Genomic DNA, 20,173 nt, shown 5'->3' on the forward strand with positions numbered 1-20,173 from the left:
ACTATATCTTATCAATAATTCTAAATGAAACCACTTGGCAAACAGCTACTAAAATTAACAATATGCCTTCAAAGCGTTAAATTTAATCACTGAATACTAAAATCATGTACTTCCTTCCTGTAGGATTAGTTGAACTTGAGTCATGTCTCCCAGATTTTGTGACACAACCCCGAATTAGACCTCCAAAGCCAAAAGTCGCTACCACGAAAGCTGGTTTTCTCAAGAGGGCAGCAAGGATGGACCATGAGTTGGCAGAAGTTCATAAGGTATGATGCTTATTCGTAGACAAGATGCTGTTAGTGGGACTTTCTCGCAGTGAAATACTACATCTCCAAAACTGCAATGTCCAGTAGTTCTCAACACATAACTCTACATCTTTTCTCCTCTCCAGATTTTTATCTTCTGAAAGTTGCCAGTGCTATGTTGAACCAATGTTTTTTCCCCTCATTTCAAACCGTAGGAAAATCTGTTGGAGGCTCTTTTCCCCATTTGCAGAAGACATGTTACTTCCTAAAAGTGGTTCTGACTTTAGATCTACATAATAAAATCTGACACTACATTGAGGTGTAGCAAGTTTCTAGTGTTAGGAATTACTGCTGGTTTTAATAGTGTAATAGGCCTCATTTTTTCCCTTTTAGATTTATTACCAGAGTATCAGGAAGAAAGGGAGTCACGTTCAAGTCCTCTCTAATCTGGTTTAAAGCTCAATTAAATGAGAAAGTGCAATGGTTATCCCCATGAAACAAATACACAGCATCCGCCAGCTGTGCTTGCTTCCCTTTTGTTAATTGGACTATAGGTGTAAAGACTCTAGAATTCATGATTTATGATCACTCTGCTCAGTCTTTAGCATGCATCAGAAACACCTAGAGGACATGTTAAAACACATGTTGCTGGGCCCAACCCCCAAAGTCTCTGATTCAGTAGGTCTGGGGTGGGGCTGGAGTATTTGCATGTGTTACAAGTTTCTAGGTAATGCGGATCTGCAGGAACTACCCTTTGAGACTCACTGGTTATGACATAATCTCATCACTGGTCCATGAATTTGTTTGTTCAGTTGGTTTTAGTAATAGAATAAGAATCCACGGGAGCCCATACTCAATATAAAAATTAGGACCTCGGGGCGCCTTGGTGGCTCAGTTGGTTAAGCGTCTGATTCTTGATTATAGCTCAGGTCATGATCTCTACTGGGCATGGAGCCTGCTTAAGATTCTTTCTCTTCCTTCCTCTGCCCCTACCCACCCCGCAAGTCACGCGTGCGCTCTTTCTCTCTAAAAAAAAAAAAATAGGACTTTGACAATCATTCATGTATATATATGTGGTTCTTTCCCACCTCATCCCCCTCTCTCCATGTACCCATTCTGAACTCTGTGTTCATTATTCTCTCATTTCCTGTAAGTTTTTTTTCAAATATACTTTATTAGGGTATGGAAGTTCTCTTCTATTCCTAATTTACTAAAGCTTTTAATCATGTGTTCATGCTGAATTTTAGCACATGTTTTATCTGTATCTATTGAGGTAATTATATATTTTTTTCTTTTTAAAATTATTGTAATAAGGAACATTTATAGTTTCTGGGGTTTTTTTTGTTTTTGTATTTGTTTTACAAACAATCTGTCCTTACATACTGGGATGAACCTAATTTGGTCAAGGTGTTTTATTTTTAATACACTGTTGGGTATTAAGGAGGGCACTTGTGGGCACCTGGGTGGCTCAGTTGGTTAAGCGACCGCCTTCGGCTCAGGTCATGATCCTGGGATCCCAGGATCGAGTCCCATATCAGGCTCCCTGCTCGGCAGGGAGTCTGCTTCTCCCTCTGACCCTCCCCCCTCTCATGTGCTCTCTCTCTCTCATTCTCTCTCTCTCAAATAAATAAATAAAATCTTTAAAAAAAAAAAGGGCACTTGTTATGATGAGCATGTGTGTTATATGTAAGTGATGAATCACTAAATTCGACTCCTAAAACTGATATTACATTATATGTTAACTAGAATTTAAATAAAAATTTGAAAAAGAAAAAAAAACAATACATTGTTGGATTTGATTTACTAATATGTTTTGCAGAATTGTGATTCCATATTCATGAGTGAAATGGCCTTATTTTTCTTTCTTATTTTGACTCCATATGGCATTGGTGTCAGAGTTAGGCAGGTCTTCTGAAATGACTTCAGAGTAGTCTTTCTTTTCTACTTTTGAAAAGAGTTTAAATAAGTTTAAGATGATCTATTTCTTCAGATGACATTCTTCTGATGTTTTCTTCATGGGAAATTTCATGGGAAAATTCTAACTACTCCTTCAGTTTCCTTACTACTTACAGAACTGTCTGCATTGTTTTGGTAAATTACATTTTCTTTCTTATTTTAATTTCTTTTTTATTATTATTTTTTTAGGGAGGGAGAGAAGAAGGGGGCAGGAGAGGGGCAGAGGCAGAGGAAGAGAGAGAAATCTTAGGCAGGCTCCATGCCCAGTGCAGAGCCCAATGCGGGGCTCAATCTCAGGATCCTGAGATCATGACCTGAGCCAAAACAAAGAGCTGGACACTTAACTGACTAAGCCAACCAGGTGCCCTGGTAAAATACATTTTCTTTGTAAAGTTTATTGCACCTAACTTTTCATATTTTTTGACATATGGTTGTTGATAGTATTATTTAAAATCTTTTCAGTGTTTGTGGTATCTATAATCATGCCTACTTTTTTCATTCATAATATTATTTATTTGTGCTTTCATTCTTTTTCCTTATTCAGTTTTACTGGAGGCTTATTAATTTTCTTGGTATTGTTTTTCCAAAGAATGAAATTTTGCCTTTGTTGGTTTTCTCTACTATATATATTTTTTCAGTCGCAGTAACTCCCATTCATATATATCTTTCTTCTTTCTTTTTGTTTTGTAGTTCTCTTCCTAACTTAAAGTAGACATGTAGCTCATTAGTTTTCAGGCACTCATCAGTTTTATAAAAGTATTGAAGGGTGTTTCCTTCAAAACACGGATTGTGGTATAGTCCATTAGTTTTGATATGGACTGTTTATCAATATTAGTATCTAATTTTTTTTTAAAGATTTTATTTATTTATTAGAGAGAGAGAGTTAGCTAGAGAGAGAGAACACAAGCAGGGGGAGTGAGAGAGGGAGAAGCAGGCTTCCCACCGAGCAGGGAGCCCGATGGCGGGACTCAATCCCAGGACCCTGGGATCATGACCTGAGCCGAAGGCAGACGCTTAACGACTGAGCCACCCAGGCGCCCCTAGTATCTAATTTTTTAAAACATCTGTTATGGTTCTTGAACCTGTATTTAAGTTTTTAAATTTCCAAATATGCAGGAATTTTAACTCATTTTTTTTTTAAGATTTTATTTATTTATTTGACAGAGAAAGAGCGAGAGAGGGAACACAAGCAGGGGGAGTGGGAGAGGGAGAAGCAGGCCTCCCGCCGAGCAGAGAGCCCGATGCGGGGCTCGGTCCCAGGACCCTGGGATCATGACCTGAGCCGAAGGCAGACAGTTAACGACTGAGCCACCCAGGCGCCCTAAGTTTTAACTCATTTTTGAATTAACTCCTAACTCCTTTACTTTGCGGTCAAGGATCCCTATTCTTTGAAACTTAGTGAGGCTTGTCTTGTGAACTAGCATATGGGTTTACATATAAAATAATCTAAGTCCACCGTCAGATAATCCTGTCACTTTCCATGCAGTGCCGGTCCCTTATAGCAGATTATTCCCCATTCATCCCTACTGTCCCTGTGGCATTGCTGTCGTTCACTTCACGGATCCATAGGCTACAATAGCCCAATACATTCTTACTCTTATTGCTTTAACAGTTATATTTTGGATCAATTAAAAATAAGAAAAAACAGTTTATTTTACTTCATTTATTCTTTCTATGCCACTGTTCCTTTCTTTATAGAAATGCAAGTCTCTGACCTATGTCACTTTGCTCCTGCCTGGAAAACTTGTTTTACCATTTATTATAGGGAAGTTCTCCTGGCAATGAACTCTCAGTTTTTGTCTCAGGAAGTCTTTATTTCTCCTATGTGGTTTTTTTAAGATATAATTCACATACCATTAAATTCACTCTTTTAAAATAAACAGTTCAGTTGCTTTTAGTATACATATACACAAGATTGTTCAACCATCACCATTATCTAATTCTGAAACATTCTCATTATCCCAAAAAGAAACCGCATACCCATTAGGAGTCACTCCCAATTACCTTCTTCCCCCTAGCCCCTGGCAACCACTAATCTTTCTTTTTATCGATTTGCCTATTCTGGACATTTCATATAAATGAAATCAAACAATGTATGGCCTTTTGTGTCTGGCTTCTTTAACTTAGCATGTTTTCAAAGTTCATGTTGTAGTCGGTACCTCATCACTTTTTACGACTCTATGATATTCCATCGTGTGGATATATTACATTGTGTTTACCTGCTCATCAGTTGGTACAGTTGGTAGAAACTTGAGTTGTTTCTACTTTTTATCTATTATAAATCATGCTGCTATGCACATTTGTGTACAGATTTTTGTGTGGACATAAGTTTTTCAGTTCTCTTGACTCTATACCTAGGAATGGAATGGAATGGAATGGAAGACCAGGTAATGGTTTTACTTTTTGAGGAACAGCTAGACTGTTTGAAAAGTGTCTACACTGTTTTACATTCCCACCAGGAATGTTTGAGGATTCTGATTTCTCCATATTTTTGCCATCACTTATTACTGCCCATCTTTTTTATTATAGCCATCCTAGGTCACCCAGTGAGATACCTGGGTGGTATCTCATTATGGTTTAGATTTGCATTTGTCTAATGATTAATGAGTTTTAGCATCTTTTTCGTGTGCCTTCTGGTCATTTGTATATCTTTTTTTTTTTTCTTAAGATTTTATTTATTTGAGAGAGACAACATGAGAGAGAGAGCGAGCACGAGCCAGGGGAAGGGACAGAGGGAGAGGGAGCGCAGGGCTTGATCCCAGGACCCTGAGATCATGACCTGAGCCAAAGACAGATGCTTAACCGACTGAGCCACCCAGGCATGCCAGGTCATTTGTATATCTTTTTTGGAGAAATGTCTATTCAGATCCTTTGCTTATTTTTTAATTGGGTTGTCATTTTTGTTTTTTTTTAAAGATTTTATTTATTTATTTGACAGAGAGAGACACAGCGAGAGCAGGAACACAAGCAGGGGGAGTGGGAGAGGGAGAAGCAGGCTTCCCGCTGAGCAGGGAGCCCAATGCGGGGCTCGATCCCAGGACCCTGGGATCATGGCCTGAGCCGAAGGCAGATGCTTAACAACTGAGCCACCCAGGCACCCCAACTGGGTTGTCTTTATTGTTTATTATAGACATTACTTTTAATGTCTATTTATTGTTGAGTTGTAAGAGTTCTGTATATATTCTGAGGACTCTACTGTTGTCAGATATATGATTTGCAGATTTTCCTCCCATTCTGTGGGATGTTTTTTTACTTTGATAGTATCCTTTGAAACAGGTAAGTTTAAGATTGTGATCTTTTCAGTTTTGAATAATGTTTTTATTGTGTGTAGAATTCTAGGTTGGTCGGGGTTTTTTTCAACACTTCAGATTTCACTCTACTCTGCATGGATGGTTTCTTTTAAGATTTTATTTATTTGAGAGATAGAGAGAATGAGCAGGGAGAGAGGCAGAGAGGGAGGGAGAGGGATAAGCAGACTCCGCACTGAGCAGGGAGCCTGATGTGGGGCTTGATTCCAGGACTCTGAGATCAAGACCTGAGCCAAAGGCAGAGGCTTAACTGACTGGGGCAGACAGACATCCCACATGGATGGTTTCTGACTAGAATTCCACTGTAAATTTTATCTTTGTTCCTCAGTAGCTAAGGTGTGTTTTCTCTCTGGCTTCTTTCAAACTTCTCTGTGTTTGGGTTTCTCTAAATACTATATGCCTGAGGTGTTTTTGTTTGTGTGTTTTGTTTTGTTTTGTTGTTTTTTAAGGTCTTGCTTGGTGTTCTCTAAGCTTTCTGGATCTGTGGGTTGGTGTTTGTCAGTACTTTAGGAAAGTTTCCAGCCATTATTATTTCAAATATTTATTCTGCATTCTCTCTTTCTTCTCCATCTGGTTGGTATTCCAGTCACACATATTACTCCTTTTGATATTGTCTCACAGTTCTTGGATGTTTTGTTCTATTTCTTTGTTTCTCTTTGCATTTCAGTTTGGGAAGTTTTTATTGACATATCTTCAAGTTCCTGGATTCTTTTTTTATCTGTGTTGAGTCTACCAATGAGCCCATTGACAGCATTCTTCATTTCTGTTATAGTGTTATAGTGTTTTGACTTCTAGCCTTTCCTTTTGATTCTTTCAGTTCTATCTCTGCTTACATTACTCATCTGTTCTTGCATGTCATCTACCTTTTCCATTAGAGCCCTTAACATATTAATCATTGTTGTTTTAAATTTTCTGTCTGATAATTCCAACATTTATGTCGTATCTGACTCTGGTTTTGATGGTTACTTCTCTCTTTAGACTGTGGTTTTTGTTTTTTGTTTTTTTTTTTTCCTTGCGTTTGGAATGCCTTTTAGCTTTTTTTGTTGATAGCCTGACATCTATTATCAAGCAATAGGAACTGAGGTAAATAGGCTATAGTGTGGGATTTATATTGATCTGGCTAGATGTTGGGCTGTGCTTAATGTTTGTTGTAGCTGATATTGTCAGAGGATTCACATTCTTTTATTGTCCTTGTTTTTATCTGTCCTCTTGGCTTTGGGATGAGATGCCATTATATGGAGTCTGTCAGTTTGGAATATTGGTTTGAATTAAAGAGAGTTACTAAACATTAGGTTTATGTCCAGACAATGTATCTGCTTAGTCTTATGGTTACATTATTTTGAGAATCCAGACTCACAGAAATATGAAGATACAGGTGATATAAGGCTTAAAAAATACTGTATGAGCTATGTCATAGTAATCATGGAGGAGAAATATCTAGAATAGTATAAAATAATTTCCACAGTACAGTATTTTCAGGCTATTCATGGTATAATTTAGGTTGGAATATATTTTTGAAAAATTATTAAATTGCTTATGTCCTAAAGCAGATTAAAAGAGTGTACCAATGAGTTCTTTCTTCTGTTTATGAAAACCATGGATTGAACTCAGTTGCCTAACCTGTTTGTCTTTTAAGCATGTTAAAATGTATTGTTTGGTAACAGCATTTCCTTGATATTCTCATATTCATTCATATTACCCTCCCCCCGCCTCTCTCTCTGAGAGCTTTACCTTTCAAGACAATAAGACAGATTGAAGGAATTCTCAAATATTTTTATTTGTTGGTTTTATAAATTGCATTGGACTTCTTGACCAAACATTTTTCTTTTAACTGTGAAAATCCAGTTGCTTTTTTTCAAAATTTAAATTATTTGTTTCTTTCTTTTATATTTAGAATGTATTTACTGACTGGGAAAAATATCCACATAGTTCAAAATTCATGAATTATACAAGAGTATTAAATGTAAACCTTCTATCCCTGTCTCCCAGCTATGCAGTTCCTTCTTTGGAGGAAACCAGTGTTTTTTAGTTTCAGATCTTTCCTTCCAGAGATATCTTACAAGCAAATATATTTGTATCTATATATCTCTCTATATGTAGAGATATGCACATGTGCATGTGTATATTTAGAAATATATAAAAAAATACAAATACCTGTAAGTATCTTCTTAAACTTTTTTACCCAAATGTTAATATATAATACACACTGTTCTGTATTTTTATTATTATTGTGCTTTTATTATTTAATATATCTTGGAGATCATCCCATAATTGTGTTACATCATTTTTTTTGCACGATATGTCATCATATAAATGTACCACATCTACCCAGTTCCCTCTTGATGGATATTTGTATTGTCCCAACTTTTTGCATCAAAAATAATGCTGCATTGAGTAATCTTGTTTCCATATAATTTGGTACATGTATGAACATATCTAGAAGAAGATTCCTAGACATGAATTGCTGGCCCACAATATACCTGCATTTATAGTTTTGATGGCTACTGACAAATTTTCTTACATAAGTGATGTACTAATTGCTGAATGTGTGAGAGTGCCTGTTTTCCCAGATCCTTACCAACATATTATGAATGATTGGTCTTAAAATGGTTTCATGTGGTGCTCTTTAGGGCAACACACTCAAGAGATGCCAGAGTTTAGAATTATTAGTTTTTAGACTGCTGCTGCTTTCTGGTGATTCAGTAGCTGTGGTTATTGTAGAGCTGGTCTATATTAGAGCTGTTATGTATTTGGTGTCAGTTTTATTTTGTAGAAACTCAGGGGTTCTGTTAAAACCACAATAATTTCTTGTGGTTTCAAATTTTACTCCACTTGCCTATTTTTATTAATTTCAAGTTTTGGCTTAGTGCTTATTTTATCACTTCTCTCTGTTGTCTGTGGGAAAACTAATGTAAAAATTATATGATGAAAAACATAATTCTAAAGTATGATCTTTAAATGACAGAGTTCAGACTTTTTGGTATTTTTAAGTTAAAAGTATCTCCCTATGGATGAAAATAGAACCAATGAACAAAACCTTATGTCATATATAATTTGGGGGACTTTTGGTGATCAAAAGTAAAATCAATAAAAATGTATGTTGAAATCAAAACACACATACACACACACTCTTTCACAAGGAAACAAGTTCATTTTCAGAAAACGTGAGGTGCAGGCCTTCACAGTCAAAGGAAAGCTCTTTCTTCACTAGGAGACAATTGCCATTTAATGCTCCTCAGTTCCATACCAATATTTCCGTCATTTGTGGCACAGGGAAATTTTCTATTGCCCAGGCACTTATTTTAAACAGCTAATTGGCTCTTGTGGAGGAATAGGAGTTGGGGGTTTTGCTTGCATACACGCAACAAAACCTTTTAAAATCTCAAAAAAAATCTTTTTTAAATCCTCCAAATCTTTGATTACAATGGATAAACCTAGAATATGTACCCGGTTTATTCAATGTTAGCTGATGTTTAGGGAATATCATACCATCCCTTGGGTCATACAGGCACCCAGTTTTGGCCTTGTCTCAAACTGTCCTAGCATAGCCATAGTGAAGATTCTTTTTTTTTTTTTTTTTGAAGATTTTATTCATTTATTTGACAGAGAGAGAGAGAGAACAAGTAGGCAGAGAGGCAGGCAGAGGGAGAGGGAGAAGCAGGCTCCCCGCTGAGCAGGGAGCCCGATGCGGGGCTCGATCCCAGGATCCCGGGATCATGACCTGAGCCGAAGGCAGCGGCTTAACAGACTGAGCCACCCAGGCGCTCCGTGAAGATTATTTCTGATCAATATTTGATCTGTGGCCTAGATCGAGTAGTGGAAGAAAATACAAAGGTAGTAAATGACACTAGTTGGTATTATTCCAGGCAATATTGGATAAGAAGAATAGAGTTCTTGAACCAAAGAAAGTTCTGCGCTTTCTTCAAAGAAAGGCTCTACCTCAACCTCGGCTTCCAACTCCAACCTTGGAAATGAGTTCCAATGTAAGTTTGAAACTTTATTTGAAATGCTAAATCCAGTATTGCTGTCTGTTTATTCTTATACTTTGGGTTAAAAACAAATCTAATTTAACAGGGTTACCTTTTCAAGATCTGACATACATGGCATTTCTTCTTATGCTTCAACATCAGACACACACAAATAAGCAAAATGAAATCTTCCTAAGAAAAATAGGCATCAGAAGGTAATCCTCATGCATGTCAAATAAAAAAAGGTCGAATGATGATCAGTTACCATAACCATCTTACCACATGGGGAGGTGGCTATGACAGCTGGCGTGAGAGAGGAGTAAAGTGCCAGAGATGTCATGAGGACAGGCTGGCTTCTGAGATAGACTGGCTCAAAGAGTTCACCCTGACCAGGGTCATACCTCACCTTCATAGATCTCCAGACTCAGTTTGGGCAGGGTACCAGAGTCAGTCAGGATTAAGGACAGACTTGGACTAGACAGCACCCCCCTCCCCAAGAAACTGCTAGAGATGCCACAGTACAGATGTACTGCTTGACAGAAGGATAACTGCCTGCCTGGTAGATGAGGATATTCTTCTTAGCAGCCCTTCTCCTCAGCCTACTGTCTCCCAGTGTAGGGCATTTCTCACAAGACGCCAGATCCTATTGAGAATGTTGTGGTTTGTCAGAGGGAAGGATGTTAACAGGAGATCTCATTAGCGCTCCTGAAGGGTCACCATGCGGAGACATTGCTCCAGTACTCCCACTGACTGGCCAGTATGTGCTTCTGGACATCCCCCTTTCTAGACTTTGTGCCAGTCACTCCCTGTGGTTAACACATTGTCTTGCATGTGCTTATGCTATTGATTTCTGTTGCTTTCTTTTGCATTCAGAGCCACTTTAAGTTGATTTGCAGGCTCTGCTTTCTGCTTTTGACACATAGTTACTTAAGGTGATTTTTGTAGATGGTTAGTCTTGTCCATTCTGATTTTACCAGCTTATCTAAATTCTTGTGAGAAGCACCTTACTCTAGACTCTGACACAGACTAGCTGTATTCCTTGTCTACTCGTGATTAAACATGAAAAAACTATTGCAAAATGGATGTTATAAGCAATACTTGTTGCTTCAAGAAAGATTTTACTGGAAAGGAGTATAGAAATTAGAATGAATTTTTTGCTTTTGATATGATTTTTTAATGATGTCTTATGATAAAAAATAATTTTAACAATACAGTAAGTAACATTTAAAATACTGTATGTTCAATGAGAGTGTAGGCCTTATTTATTTCTCTTTAAGTCTTTCTGGCATCTAGCACAGTCTCTTTTGCTTGATCTAAGTCTTCAAAACAAATTTGATGCTGACCGCTGCTCTTCTCAAGCTGTTTGGTTCTTACTTTGTTCTTTTAGGAAGAAGAAGATATAGAGATGGCTGTGATCTACCTTCAAAAGTTACTCCGGGGAAGAGTCGTGCAGAACACGGTGCGTAGGGTCCAACCACTGGTCCTGTGCTTCTCCTTTGAGAACAGATTTATAGAATGCATATGTACTCGGTTCCTTGGGGTGAATTCCCTCTTGCACCCTGCTGTCTGATGGAACTATATACTCTTTTTTTTTTATTTTAAAGATTTTATTTATTTGACAGAGAGAGACACAGCAAGAGAGGGAACACAAGCAGGGGGAGCGGGAGAGGGAGAAGCAGGCTTTCCCGCAGGGAGCCTGATGTGGGGCTCGATCCCAGGACCCTGGGATCATGACCCGAGCCGAAGGCAGATGCTCAATGACTGAGCCACCCAGGCGCCCCTGGAACTATATACTCTTGAATTACCTGCCCATTCCCTTCTACTGTCATAGTTTGTCCAAGTGGGTGGCAGTGTCAGGGGAGAAAGGACCTGCCTGCTGTTTGTCACAGTTGTAACCGAGGCAAAGTGAAATTAATATCTTCCTTAGAATCACTAAATCCACCAATTTTCTTACCTGAACTTGGACTTATTTTAAAAAGTTCATTTATTTAAGTAATCTCTACACCCAACATGGGGCTTGAACTCATGACCGCCCGAGATCAAGAGTTGTGTGCTCTACTGACCGAGCCAGCCAGGTGCTTCTGAATTTTGACTATTAAGGCATCACAGACCGAGTGGATTCCCTAACTTTCCACAAAGTCATAATTATTTGAGTTTGTATATAGCTAGCAATACCTGAATAATAAATAGCTAAGTAATACTAACTAGAGTTTTGAACCCATACTATAAGCTCACATTATATATTCTTTGCTTCACATAGATCATCTCATTTTTTTCTATCAGTTATCCTATTTTATAGGCAAGCAGTGTGAGTCTGAGATTATATTACCTGGTAGCAAATTCAACTCTGGTCTTCCTGACTGTAAAGCCTTCGCCACATTATTTGTGCAAGCACACTTCAATTTTAAAATGGACTGATTACAAAGCATCAGCAAAAAAAAATTTTTTTCTCCTCATAACAGCTGTAACTCATAAGAGACTCAGTTATAATTAGTATGTCCAGGGAAGCTGGGTGAGCATCTTGTGTTCAGCATTATTCTCTACTCTCCTTATTTCCCCAGGAAAAATGTCACAACACATTACGTATTACAAACCAGGGGCAGATCTCTTGGTAAAGAAAGCATGGCTATGAAAAATACCATCCTCGGGCATCTTAGGGAAGGAGCACAGAAAATGAAGGGGAGGGTCTAGTTTCTTAATATGACCCTATAGTAACCGCTTTGTCTTGGAGAGGCATTTTGAGAAACCGAGTAAACAACTGCTAAGTAAGCTCTTTCTCGACCTGAGCAGCGGGAGAACTCTCAGCTCTGGGGAGCATCCCTGCTCGGGTGGGAAGGCAGAACCGAGCCCCCCGTTTGCAAGTGCCTCACCAGTCACTGCATGAGTCCTAGCACCGCGCACAGGGGATGCCAACTCGCAAGTCTCTTTCTTATTTGATTTGATACAGATGTTTGAAGGGAAGGAGAAGCGACTGGAGTTGATCCAGGAGCTGCGCACAAGCCACGCACTGCAAGAAGACGACAGGCTGCTGAAGAAAGCCGAGAAGCAGGTGACACTGGCCTTACAGCGGCAGAGGAACTTGCACGAGCACAAGGTTCTTTCCTGTTCTTTCTCCTTGTGTTGTCCCCCCACATTTTTATTCTTGCACAAGTGGCAGTATGACAACAGTAAATGAAATGACAAAAAAGAAACATACCCCCAGGCCCATCACTCTGTCCCAGCCGGTGTTTTTAAACAGTGCTGCCTCAGTCCAGAATTGGAATGGGGTGTGCCCTCACTGAACTGAATATGGTCTTATTTTATTTGCAAGGAAAAAAAAAAAGGAAAAAAGAAACCCCACATTTTAAAAAGGTTTTTCCTTCCAATTTTCTTAAATATTTGGTGATTCTACTGTATTTTAGTGGGAGCTCAGCAGAATGAAAAGTAATAAAAGCAAAAAAGAAGAGACACAAGATTTATTTCAAAATATCGGCACTTGTTTATGAGTTTTGGAGCTGGTTAAACTGCATATTAAATATGTTGATATCTCATGGTATTCTCTGACTTTCATCAGTGTCACCTGACCACAGCTGCTAATTGCCTCTCTACCCCAACAATTGTAGATGTTTTCCTATTTTCTTCTGCCATTTGTCCATGTATACAGTTTTTAATGGTGCTGACTACAGAGTAGACATGCTTTTACTATCTCTCCCACTTACCTGTAAATCAACATGAAAAAGAATCAATTTACAGAGAGTTTAGTGTTATAAGAAAGCTAATAGTGAAGTTAATATAACCCACCCTTAGTAATGCACATAACGCTTGTGCCATGGGGGACTGGGCACAAAGGGTAAGCAGCTTGAAAATGAGCACGTTATTCCTTTTACGTGACACCAGGCTTGTGGATGGTCTCTGAGTTTGGGGTTGATGGTGTAGGGGAGGGAAGAAGAAAGCCACAGGCTGTGAGACCCAATGGAGGGACAGAGAAAGAATGGAATGTGACACCAGAGTCTCTGAATCTGGAGGTCTGAGGGTCCTGGAAATGATAAGAGACAGGGCTGTGCTTCTGTTCAGATGCGAGCAGAATGCCCTGGAAGCACCAGGATAGAAAAATGCCCTCCTTGGCCCTTCGAAATTTCTGATTATAGACTTTATTGGCAGGTGCACCTAAGCCAGTCCAGGCTTTTTACCTCATCTGTCCCAGTTGGTAGGATATCATGCGAGCTAAGAGCTAAAGGAGGAGTTAATGGAAAGAGAGCTGTCACTTAACAAAGGACTCGCCCTGCTTACCTTCCGCTGTACCTAGATACACCAATGATATGCAGGAGTCTGAGGGAGGGGGCACCTCACTTCTATCTCCAGCTTATCTCTCCTTTCCTCCTATTTTCTATGGGGAATAGTACAGAAAATGCACAGTTCCCAATTATGTAATGCACTGCATGATATGATCACAGAAAAATCACCTTCCTAAATATTTTTACTTAATTTTCAAATTAGGTTATACTACTTAGCATACTCAAATTTCTTGCTGAGGGAGGAGGCTGCATGTGAACAGGTAGCCATCTTGGGATTTTAAAGGTTGCATCTGCCCCCCCAGCTGAGGGAGTTTGTAATCCTGAGACAAGGAGAGAATCCGTTTGTGGTCTCTGGGCTGAATGACCACTGTTTATAAATGTGAGGCACTCTTAGTGTGCCCCTTTCTTTCCACCTCCCCCTATCATATAAGTAAAGCTGAACTTTGTGGTTAGGAAGTATGTGTGGGCTGGGAGGAGGCGAGGGAGGGTGTTGGGGCTAATGTCCACGCTTGAATGACAGTCTCACATGGTAGCCTCACCACCTTTGAGACTTATGTGGGTTTCCTCCCTTTGGATACAAACCAGAGAAGAACCCAGCATAGCAAGAACTGTTAGGGCTGAGGGAGCATATGACTGGGAGAAGGGCCCTTTCCCTTAGACCTAAGGATAGGAAAAGGAACAAGATGAAGTTGCAAAGGATTCAATCTTCTTAAACACTTTTATTCTCCATGTGTCAAAGCCAGGACAGACGGATCCATAAATAGATACTGTGGCTTATTCCTGCCAGAGAACTCCAGGCCCCGACTTTACCTCAATGATTACATAGACCTGTAGGCTTTTTCCTGCTCTGTTTCAAAGATAGTTCTTAATGACTTTCAAGTTATTTAAAAGAATAAAGTACCACAGTTTTCTACTTTCATGCTATTCAAGATCTTAGAATTCCCCAAACTTGTGTCAAAGGACCAAGGATTAAAAAATTAAAAGGTGTCATGAGTGAATTTCTAGAAGACTCTATTTTATTGAACTCCAGAAAAATTTTTTAATAAAAACCTTGACATTTCCCTTCATGTCTGGGAAGATAGAAGTACCTTCTGGATAAAAATGAAAGAAGAAAACCAATTTGTGTGGATATTAACAAATGTTTTGCTAAATCCCCCTCATAATTTGAGGGCTGTAATCTGTCAGTGACTGAGCAATCCACTTTCTCATGTCTAAGTTTGTATCATAAGTTTTCTTAGTAAGAGCCCTTGGGATGACGCCAACCTAGTGATAATATTCCTAATAAACACTAAGTGCATTCTGAAAGTGAAGTGACTGTCACGAGTTCTGGGTAATCCAGCATCCCTCCTTATACATCCCCATGCTTAGCAGAATTTGTATCCTTGAAAATTTACTATTATTTTTAAGGTCTCACTGGTTGAAAACCACTTGGCTGGACTGGAAGGAAGGGCGCTGGCGGACATGTTTGACTTCCTGTCTAAAGAGCTTGTGAGACTGCAGGAAGAGAGGAGGATCCATGCTTTTGCCATGCTGGCCGAGCGGCAGCGGAGGATGCGAGAAGCTGAAGAGAGTGGTCGGCGCCAAGTCGAGCAAAGGCGCCTGCGGGAGGAGGACCAGATATTTAAGGAGGCAAGTGGGGGCGCAGCTGGATGTCTGGAAGCTACTTGTAAGGAGCCAAATCAAACCAGAGGAAACTCATGATATGAAATGGCACTTGTTTTTTGTTTTTCATTGTGTTCTACAAATATGTATTGAGTTCCTACGATATGCTAGGCACTGTGGGATACTTCGGAGGGGAGAAACCAGACATGGTCCCTTTTCTCCTGGAGCTTAATTACTATCTAACATGCAAATATGTGTAGAATTAGAAAATATAGTAAGTTTCCTGCCATAAGCAAACAGGTGGGGCCCAGTGACACATTTTAAACAGGTTACCCTGCTTGCTGTGTGGAGAATAGGTTGGAAGGAGGACAGAGTGGAAACAAGGAGATCAGGAAAGAGGCTGTGGAAGTGGTTAAGGCCAATGAGAAACAGGAAGAAGTCAAGGAAGATGTCCAGTTTCTGGCTTAAGCAACTGGGGAGATGATAGTACTGTTTTTTGATGTGGGAAAGCGGAGAATGGAATTAATTTAGGGGCAGGGGTGGAATCAGGAATTTGATTTTTATTAGGTTCGAGACATTCTAGTGGAGGTGTCATTTCAGCAGGTGGATCAACAAGATGGAATTTAGAAGAGAGGTTTTGGCTAAAGATAAAAACTAAAGCACCAGGTTGGTAAATTGGAATTCTGACCAAGACATAATGGGTATGAAATTGCAAAGTGAGCAAGATGTAAATTCAGAGGAAGTTCAAGGAGCTAGTAATATCTCAAAGCACTCACCCTCATCAAGAATAGAAGAGCTCAAGCGTTAAAATTGGAGGGGATTTATGAAGAAGATTCCTTTAAAGCGAACTGTGCTATGACTACCCATCCTACTCCCCAACACACACACACACCAAAACACACCCAGAGGTTGGTTTCTTTTCCTGTAGTCATTGGCGAGCTTGATATGTATTCTTTCATTTAGGGTGTCTGACCCCCTAAGAATGGAGAGGAGGGGAGCTGGGCCAGCTGGCTGCTTTGGAGGTGGGCACACATGAGGCCGTATGGGTGGCTAGCACACCCAGAGTATGTCAAGGCGAAGGCTGTGTGGGGGTCTCCCCTGGACCAGATGTGGGCCACATGGGAAAGAGAGAGAGAACCAACCTGGACCTTAAAAAATTTCCTGTCGAAGAGGGCTGTCTGAATTGTATGTGTGGATACTCAGCTTAAAAAAAAAAATGCGTCCATTTGAGATCTTCTTACTTGATCTGAGATTTTCAGGATTTACCCAATTCTTATGGAATTAGGATTGATTCATGAATAGTATTTGTTGTGTGTGTGTTTCAAGTTTTTTTTTTAAACCAAACAGATTGCTCTCCCTCTACACAGCTTAAGAATTTTTGAGTTGCATGTGGTCAGTGGCAGATCATCTACAATGTGTAACAGTCTATAATCCATATTCTAGCTATTTATGATTGCATACTTAGGAAAACTGTAAAGAAAAGGGAATGTTTACCATAAAATCATGACAGTGGAAAGGATCTGTGGTCAGGAAGAACCCATAGCGGCCTTCTAGAATTCTAGCAGGGGCTGCATGGGTACTGGCTTTCCCCTAATTCAGTGCACAGTACATCTCTCACTGTGCACTTTTGAAAATGTGTGTTCTAGTTCACAATTTCAGAAAGCTTAAAAAAGCAGCAGTCCAGCGTATGATAGTTCAAAAATTCATCAGAGACCCAGGATCCTTCTAGCTTTCCACTTTTCTGTCCTTGAGGCATGGTCCTCATGGCAGTTTAAGATGACTTCTGGTGCTCCAGCATTATGTCCCCATGAAATGAGAAGTGAAAAGAGAGAAAAAAAAATAAGCTAAGTTTCTCCCTTTAAGAATCCTTTCTAGGTGCGTGTGAGTGGCTCAGTTGGTTAAGTGTCCAACTCTTGATTTCAGCTCAGGTCATATCTCAGGGTTGTGAGATTGAGCCCCGCCTCGGGCTACACGCTGGGTGGAGCCTGCTTAAGATTATCTCTCTCCCCCACCTGGTTGTGCTCTCTCTCTTAAAAAAAAAAAAAAAAGAATCCTTTCTAGAAAGTGCACAGATGACTGCCTGTACTCCCTCAACCAGAACTATGGTTACTAGGAAATGTAATCTTTTTTCTAGACATGTGTTGGCGCAGCTAAAACTCAGGGGCTCTGTTACAAAGAGGAAGGAGAGAAAGGACATTGGGAAATACCTCTTAGTTTCTGCCACAGTTGGGTAGTTTGACCAAGTCACATTGCTGGAAAGAACAAAGCCAGGATCCAAAATAGGGTTATTGCCTGAAGCCCATGATCTTTCTGCAGCGTTGTATTGCCCACCCTAAGTAAGACCCATAATTCTAAAATGGGCTAGATGGATGGGGGCTGCCCAGAATGGGTAGGTAGGTGGGCTAGAAACTGACCAGACAGGGAAAAAAAAAAAAAAAAGAAAGGAATGATTAATGAGGGGACTATTGACTTAATGAAAGAAATAGGTCAGCCAATGTTTGTTCATTTTTTTGGTCTTGTTTACAGTAGTATTCCTGTTCTCAGTAACAGGGGTATTTTTATTTTTTGCAGGTGATTAAAGTTCACCAAAGCACTGTAACTTCCTATCTGGAAGACATAATACTGAATACCGAAGAGAGCACGGCAGAAGAACAAGCCAGGGCAGAAATTGAGAAGATGGCTGAGGAAATCAATGACATTGCTTATGAAATGGAGAGCCGGTTGGTACAAGAGAGCAGACGGCAGAATGGACAGCCCATTTGCTGTTACTCATCTGTATTTTCCAAGAGCTTTAGATTTTACCACCAAGGAGAAACAAGTATATATCTCCTGCTTCAGTGTCCGTTGTTTTAATTGCATAACTCTTTAGAAGTCAACATGCCTAAACCTTTGTGAGGCAGGAGCGCTGGGAGTAGAATTTTCAGTTATCCTCTGCAGTCTGGATCACTAACATATTACTTTTAGAATACCACAAAGCATGAAAGCAATGTGAGTAATTATGTGCAATATTACTCCACCCCAAAGGTTTTGGCTTCTTGTATAAATTATATCTCTAACATTCCCTTCCTGGCAGGCAGGTTAACTGAAGAACAGGGTCAAATCTGAATCTGCATGAAGTTAACCAAGCCCATCTGGAGTACAGTATTTCAGACAACTTAATCAAGGAAAAGCCAGTGGTGGGATTTGAGCAGTGGAGTCCCTTACACAAGCAAGGAGAACTTAAGTAGAAATCAGCAGCTCAAGGCAACAAAGGAAATAGTTTAATTGTTTTTTTTTTATTTTTTAGTCGAACTCAGCTTCAGTCAGAGGAGATTGTTGCTGAGTTAGTTTATAGTTTCCTGATCCCAGAGGTACAAAAGGACTTTGTCAAAGAAAAAGGTAAGCCAATGTAATGCTTCACTTTGAAAGATATAAACTATTTTCAATATCCCTGAGATTTAAAATGAGCAGAAGTATGAAGAAATTTCTGAAGGAGAATCACCGAGTTTTCTTATTTCAGAGCTTGTCAAGTTCTCTTCATGCTGTCTGACTCCAGAATATAATCACCTCGAGTATAGATGGGGTGCAGTTCTAGTAAGTGTGACAGAGTATCAAAAGCCAAACCTTCAAGAGGAAGTTCCCCAAAGAGGTGTATTTTGTGATTTTTTTTTTTAAGACATAAAGCAAATGTTGACAATATGCAGAATTTTCAAACTGTACTAGCCTTTTGGAGGTGGGACACATACAAAGTGGGTGTTGGAAAGCTGAGTTGCTTGAAGGGCTTAAATCTGTTCTGTTGCTCTGCCTGTGCCACAGATAACTTCTGTTTCTGCCAGGCCTGTATCTAAGTATAAATATCTGCACTTACCTGTCCAAAGTGGCATGTTTTGAAGACTGATGCTTTAGTCAATAGAGAAAGTAAAAAAATTGTCTTAAAAAATGTTCTTGGGGCACCTGGGTGACTCAGTCGGTTAAGCATCTGACTCTTGATTTCGGCTCAGGTCATGATCTCAGGGTCTTGAGATCAAGCACCACGTCTGGCTCCACACTCAGCATGGAGTCTGCTTGAGATTCTCCCTCTCCCTCTGCCCAACCTCCCCCCTTAAAAAAAACACCCCCCCCAAAAAAGAATACTTTTCTGGAGCTTTCAGGCTATTGGTGATAGACAGGTAACCAGAGAGAGGGGTGCAACCAGAAGATCAATATTTAAATGAAATAACTTCCAGGGAAGATAGCCAAGTGGGAAGATCCTAAGCTCACCTTGTCCCATGTTTACACCTAGATAACACCCACATCAGTGTAAATAACCCAGAAAGCGACCTGAACACTGGCAGAACACGCTCTCAACACCTAAATGTAGGGAAGAGACCACATCAAAAACGGTAGGAAGGGCGGAGACAGGTCAGGAACCAAACTGACCCATGACACTGTCCATGGGAGGGACACCGCAAGCATGGAGAAAGGAAAGCAGCAGACCCTACACCAGATACCCCAGACACAGGGACCTGCACTGGGAAGATGAATCCCCTTAACATTTGGCTTTGAAAACCAGAGGGCTTAACCTCACAAGTCTTACAACCAGCAAGACTCAACACCTGGAACTTTATAAATCAGCGGCTTGGCTCTAGGAAAGCCAGAGGGCAACAGGAATCAGTCCCCACCCTTAAAGAGACAGCATAACAAACAAACAGCCCCACTGGGATACATCATGGAAGCAGCAGTATGAGTATATGAGAAGGTTTACTAATCTCAGAACATGTGCTAGGAGATTTCTTCAAAAACAAAAGTGCTGTCAGGGCCATTTTCCTCCCTCAACCCCAGCCTAGATAAACAGATACCTA

General features: G+C 39.9%; 1 protein-coding gene across 1 annotated transcript in view; it reads left to right on the top strand.

Annotated features, from left to right (window-relative positions):
• Positions 1-20,173, top strand: part of CFAP91 (cilia and flagella associated protein 91) — a 95,352-nt gene that overhangs the window by 57,482 nt on the left and 17,697 nt on the right. Inside the window, exons 10-16 of the mRNA XM_032406629.1 lie at positions 124-266; positions 9,376-9,492; positions 10,865-10,936; positions 12,425-12,571; positions 15,159-15,380; positions 17,925-18,073; positions 18,640-18,731. Coding sequence (XP_032262520.1) covers positions 124-266; positions 9,376-9,492; positions 10,865-10,936; positions 12,425-12,571; positions 15,159-15,380; positions 17,925-18,073; positions 18,640-18,731 — 942 coding nt within the window. The remainder of the gene's footprint in view (positions 1-123; positions 267-9,375; positions 9,493-10,864; positions 10,937-12,424; positions 12,572-15,158; positions 15,381-17,924; positions 18,074-18,639; positions 18,732-20,173) is intronic.

This window comes from Phoca vitulina, unplaced genomic scaffold (genome assembly GCF_004348235.1).
Source record: "Phoca vitulina isolate PV1807 unplaced genomic scaffold, GSC_HSeal_1.0 scaffold8, whole genome shotgun sequence".
Lineage (NCBI taxonomy): Eukaryota > Metazoa > Chordata > Mammalia > Carnivora > Phocidae > Phoca > Phoca vitulina.